The following is a 5,968-nucleotide window of genomic DNA, read 5'->3' on the forward strand; positions in this document are numbered from 1 at the left end:
GAGAAATTCGTCCTCCCATGAGGGTGTTTTAAAAAAGCTGTTTTCGACGAAGGGCCCCGTCGCCGCCATTTTGTATGGAAATGAAAATAAAAATATTGCTTTTCATACTTCAATATGTGTTGAGTAAACCCTCTGAAAAGAAATTCTACTCCGCTTGTCATACTCCCAAAATAAATTGTCAAATTTAGGGCTTCTTTTCTGCGTCTAGAGTGGTTTTACCCCTTAAGTAGATCAAATTAGTTATTTTGAAATGATAGACTGTGTATGTGTGTATGTGTAAAATTATTCAATTTTTTTCAATAAAAGGATTTAAAATATTTTTTTAAAGAAATGTGATTGAGTACATGAAATTAGTTATTTGAAATATAATAAAATTTTAAAAATTATATATATATTAGTTGCAATTGTTACGAATTGATTTATAGAAATGTAAGTATAGAGTGGGAAGGTAGAATGCAATAGGTAACTAAGTACATGAAATTAAAATTTAATGTTAATATTTATTAAACTTTTTTCTTCATTATTATTTAAATGCGTAAAATCACAATAGAATTTTATACAATATTAAATATTAGCATTGTAGACAAGAATATTTAAAGCACACGCTAGTAGTTCACAATCAATCAAAGAATCGTCGTCGAAATATTTACTGTTACATATCATATTAGCAATACATGACAAGTTCGTTTTTGGTGTGACACCATCTTGTTTCAAAACATTTACAAAATTTATAAACTGAATATTAATACGATGCGTATTTTCATATAGTTGGGAACGCATAAGATTAATACATTTTACATGATTGAATAAATTATTCAACGTTTCCATAGTGTAATATAAGGAGATACTGGCTAGACTAAATTTTATAAGCTTAACATTATGAATTTTGGTAAATTCTATTACAAATTCTTCAATCCATATTGGTGGGGAATCTGAATTCACGGATAGAACACATTCTTTAATTTCTGCACGTTTTTCAATGAGTGCATCCCACATTGGTGCAGGTAATAGAAGTTGAGTGCCCCGATTATCACCAAGAATAATTTCAACGGTTGATATGGGTCTAACTGCGATTCCAATTTCTAAATATTTATAGGATGTTGCTGTCAGCGGGTACCTACTTCCCATGATACGAACAGGGCATGGGTGTGACGGTTTGAAAGTAGAATTAGATCTAGAAGAAATCAATTTTTTTTATAAGATACATATAAATTTAATATTTTAATTTAAAGATTAAGAGTAAGATTAATACATACTGTGGGATTGGAAGATTTTTGCTAAATCAAGCTCGTGTATATGATAATGTAAGTATATACAGGGTGTAACAAAAATGTCGCAGTTCCTTAAAAGGGGTGATTCAGGGGGTGATTCGAAACAACTTTTTCCTTAGCGAAAATGTAAGATGAGGCTTCGTTAACGAGTTATTAATGAAAAACACCGGCCAATGAGAGCGCGAGTTTGCCGTCCGAGCGACTGCGGTAGCGTTGGATACGCGCTGGGCGCTACTGTTGTACTCCGAACAAGAAAGTCGGCATGCGTCGAAGGAAATAGCATTAGTATGAAAATATTTGCGTAACGTATAAATGAAAAAGCAATGCAACAAAAGAAATGAACGGAAAATTGGAGAATTAATGTTGAAGATAGAAACGTTGAAAGTAGCCTGCGTTATATTTAAAAAATAATAATCATTAATGAATTAAATGCAATTCATCTGTAGTTTGTAAATCTGTGTCACTGGGTCACTGTACCGATACTGGTCATCGACCGTCGAAATGGTTTATGGTAGGGTAGAATTTTTCCAAGAAAGCTCCTTGTACCCCCCACGTAGTTTAAGTACCTCAGACCTTCCTTGTTCGGACACTCCGAGATCATGCCTCCTTCGAAACCAAAGCAATAAAGCCATAAATTACCTAAACGCCTGCCTTAGCATAAACCATTTCGACGGTTGATGACCGAGATCGGTACAGTGATCCAGTGACACAGGTTTACAAACTACAGGTGAAGTTTGTTCTCCTCTTCCTTTATTTTTTGTTGTATTGCTTTTTCGTTTATACGTTATGCGAATAAGAAATTTACATATTCGTGTTTTTACGTTACACGTAGTTTTCCTCGATTTTAAGTAATTATTCACTTCAAGTGATAAACAAAAAAAGGACTCGGTATTATTTATTATGTCGCTTTCAGTTTTCATACTAATGCTATTTTCTTCGATGTATGACGACTTTCTTGTTCGGAGAACAACCGTAGCATCTAGCGCGCCTACTCAACACTACCGCGGTCGCTCGGACGGCATACTCGCGCTCTCATTGGCCGGTGTTTTTCGTTAATAACTCGTTAACGAAGCCTCATCTTACATTTTCGCTAAGGAAGAAGTTGTTTCAAATCACCCCCTGAATCACCCCTTTTAAGGAACTGCAACATTTTTGCTACACCCTGTATATATTTGTATAATCACTGGAAATATAATATTACTAAATGAATTAGACTAAATATTTTAATAATCCACACAATATTCTACGCCTTAACTTCTGATCTGTGCCCTATGCCTTTCCAATCCACTCTGCCGAATTTTCCTTCATCCCGCACCGTCGACACCACTCATTTCTTTCATGCTCTGTCTCACTCACGACCCAAACCTAAACAATAAATCTAAAGCTATCTCCAAGGGTTTGGGACACGGTTCTGCTGACCATCGCCACTCGCCTGCAAAACATCAACGTCCCAAATGGCCCAGTCATAAACTACTTAAGTCTAAATGTTTTTAAACATAACATAATCTTATCGAACCCCACAATACTTCACATATTTAATTTTCTTAGTTTCATTATCTTCGGTTGATTCGTTGATTGGAGTATGAGACACAGATTCATTATTTTCTTCATAATATTGAGAACACATTTTGATATAATTCTATTTGTAAGAACTGTATTCTGGTATACAATTAATAGTAATTAATACAATTTTTCTGTACGAAATATTTCAAACACAATTAGCTCACACGTATGACCCGAAGTTTACAGATTGAACTTTATATTTTAGCACAGCATTTAATGAATAACTCAGGCAAGTTCCCGTAAGAAATGTTTTCAGTTGGCTTCCGACCATTGCAAATATGTTTTACTCCTTCCACTTATATTTGTTGTTATGATCAATTGGGAGTGGGAGACTTCCTACTCTCTTTCGTATCACATATCGAGCGCGAACGATCCCCCCCCCCCCCCCCCCCCCCCCTGCCACATACATTGAATTCAGTTTCCCCTGCCCTTACTTTACCATCACAACTATTCGTCAACATGTTCTACATCAATTATAATTATACATTTTGCCAAATTGTATAATAGATGTCTAATATTTCGTCGTAATTGATTAGCAATACATCTATACATCACTTGCAATCTCACAATGTAATATGAAATATTTATGTTTAGTATTTATGTTCTTATAAATTGTATAAATGAATGCTTGATTCAATAACAGCTGACTAGTCATAAATCTGCATTGTGTTTATAACCATTGCATAATACATGAAAAAAAGATGTAAGCATTGTATTTATACTGATACAATAAGTGTTAAAATAATTTCCAAAAAGAATACATTTTTTTTTTTGCTTAACTAATTTTTAAAATGCATTTGTAACAATTATATGATTTATTTAGTTTCTCGAATTGCGTGTGACTTCTCGTCAGCGTAATGTCAGCAAAATCTAAAATTATCAAAAATTTTATACGAGCAAACAGATGCAACGTGATTGCGACATATGACACCAGTTTAAACTGTGATCAGAATATATAAAAGTAAAATAAAAGATTTTTATGAAATGTGCTGTTACATTCAAGAGTTAACAAGTCATGGACATGGATGAATTTGTTCTTACTGAACACGAATTGCGGGAACAAGCCGTTCGTTTGAATTGTCTAGATGAATACATTGCATGGGAAGAAGGTTGCAACGAATATCTTGAGTCATTGGAACAATATTGTCGAGTAAAGAAACGCCCTCGATTATCAATTGGTACTCAACAATCTCTGGTTGCTCGAATTGCACAATTTGAAAGTCTTAAACTAGTGACGCGTACTCGTTTCGTGCACGAAGGTGCAGGACATTCAAACAATGGTCTCTTGTGGCGTGAATTAGAAACTGCATTCGAAAATCATGTATTGACAGGTGTTGTGATAAACTCAGATTATATCGATCCACGTAATTTCCTTCACGGTGCGAGAAGTATAGTGCTTTTAGATGTCAGACATGCATTGGTGAAGCACACTGCACTTAAAGTGAATACGATATTTAATGGGGAATTTATAGCAGGTGATATATGTGAAACGAAAAGCTTAAATACCAAAGACTGTTAGTTATTTCGCGCATCGGATCTTGAAGAGTGGTATGAACGATGTATTGTTGAATGTACAATAACATTGTTGGAAGAATTTCAGGAATGTGATAGTGGGTGGACATTGTCGCAAATACTGAATTTAATAATCAATTTAAACAAGTATAATCCGAAGCATGTTGGATGTCATTTCAAGCTACCGCGAGAAATACTACTTAAAAAAGCAGTAATTTCTGTAAAATCCTATGACCACGCATGTTTCGCATGGGCTGTGGCAGCCGCTTTATATTCAGCTAAACAGCATACATCTCAACAAAGTTCCTATCCATATTATAGAACAGTGCTTAATTTTGAGAATATCGGATATCCAATATCCATGAATGATATTAAAAAGTTTGAAACGATGAACAATATCTCCGTTAATCTATTCAGCATCGAAGAAAACATCAAGAAAACAAAGAAGGATCTGAAGTAAGTCATCGTTCCATTGCGTCTAACTGATCAGAACAGGGATAGACATGTGAATTTGTTGTACATAGGGAATGATGGCATAGGACACTTTGCATGGATAAAAAATTTGTCTCGACTTGTTGGCACACAATTAAGCAAACATAAAGAAAAGAAGTTCATCTGTGAACGGTATGTATAAAACGTGTAAAAACATTAAGATTTTAATTTTATGAAGAATAAACGATTATATATGAATACTTTTACAGATGATTACACTTCTTCAATTCCCGTGAGAGGTTAGATACTCATCAGAATGATTGTCAGAATATGAATAAATGCACTGTTCTGCTAGCCAGCGAGGACGATAAATGGCTCAAAGTTAACAATTATTGCAGAAAGGACCGGGTTCCGTTTGTGGTTTATGAAGAGCTCGAGTGTGTTTTAGAAAAAATTAAGGATAGTGTCGCAGATGAATGTATATCGCATGCATATCAACATCATAGGGTATTCAGTATTGGATATTGTATGCATTGTTCTTATGATACATCATTATCATCATATCAATATCGTCGCGATATAGACTGCGTTTCATGGTTTATCCAGGAATTAAAGAATTTAGCACAGACTGTTAAATCTATATTATCTAATAATATCTCTATGGTGCACCTAACGAAAGAGCAGTGGGATGAATTTCACAATGTTATACATTACCATATTGGTGAGAAACCATTCGATATCAACGAAACACGTGTGCGATATCATTGTCATTCAACAGGGCGCTATAGAGGTCCTACACATGTTGACTGTAATATAAATTATAAAAACTCATTCCACGTCCCGATAGCCTTTCACAATTTATCTGGATATGATTCACATTTTATCATCATGGAATTAGCTAACGCATTTGAAGGTTACATTGATTTACTACCTATAACCAAAGAAAAGTATATTTCTGTTACAAAACATTTAAAAGATGTAACAGAAGAAGAATTATGTTGTCGAAATTATATAAGATTACGATTTATCGATTCGTATAAATTTTTAAATACTAGTCTTTGTAAATTAGCGTCTTTTCTCAGTAAAGGTAAGCAAACAATTTTATAATCTAATCTTCAAATGTTGTCCACAGAAAAATTTGATTTATTGACGTGAAAGGGTGTCTTTCCGTACGAATACATTGATTGCTT

At 34.1% G+C, this 5,968-nt stretch overlaps 1 protein-coding gene across 1 annotated transcript; it reads right to left on the bottom strand.

The window, feature by feature from the left end:
- Positions 1 to 492: 492 nt before the first annotated feature.
- On the bottom strand, positions 493 to 4,456 carry LOC143187716 (uncharacterized). Its single transcript, XM_076391940.1, has 3 exons — positions 4,348 to 4,456; positions 4,077 to 4,230; positions 493 to 1,174 (listed from the first exon to the last, which is right to left on the bottom strand). Exons 1-3 carry the CDS (start codon positions 4,454 to 4,456, stop codon positions 565 to 567), a joined length of 873 nt encoding a protein of 290 aa, XP_076248055.1. The 3' UTR covers positions 493 to 564.
- Positions 4,457 to 5,968: the final 1,512 nt, after the last annotated feature.

This window comes from Calliopsis andreniformis, unplaced genomic scaffold, assembly GCF_051401765.1.
Source record: "Calliopsis andreniformis isolate RMS-2024a unplaced genomic scaffold, iyCalAndr_principal scaffold0154, whole genome shotgun sequence".
Classification (NCBI taxonomy): domain Eukaryota; kingdom Metazoa; phylum Arthropoda; class Insecta; order Hymenoptera; family Andrenidae; genus Calliopsis; species Calliopsis andreniformis.

Coding starts and splice junctions, on each gene's coding strand:
- LOC143187716 (XM_076391940.1), bottom strand. CDS start 4,456: ATGTCCACCCACTATCACATTCCTGAAATTCTTCCAACAATGTTATTG. Junction 4,231..4,347: donor GATGCGCGAAATAACTAACA/GTCTTTGGTATT, acceptor GACATCTAAAAG/CACTATACTTCTCGCACCGT. Junction 1,175..4,076: donor CACCTTCGTGCACGAAACGA/GTACGCGTCACT, acceptor GATTTCTTCTAG/ATCTAATTCTACTTTCAAAC.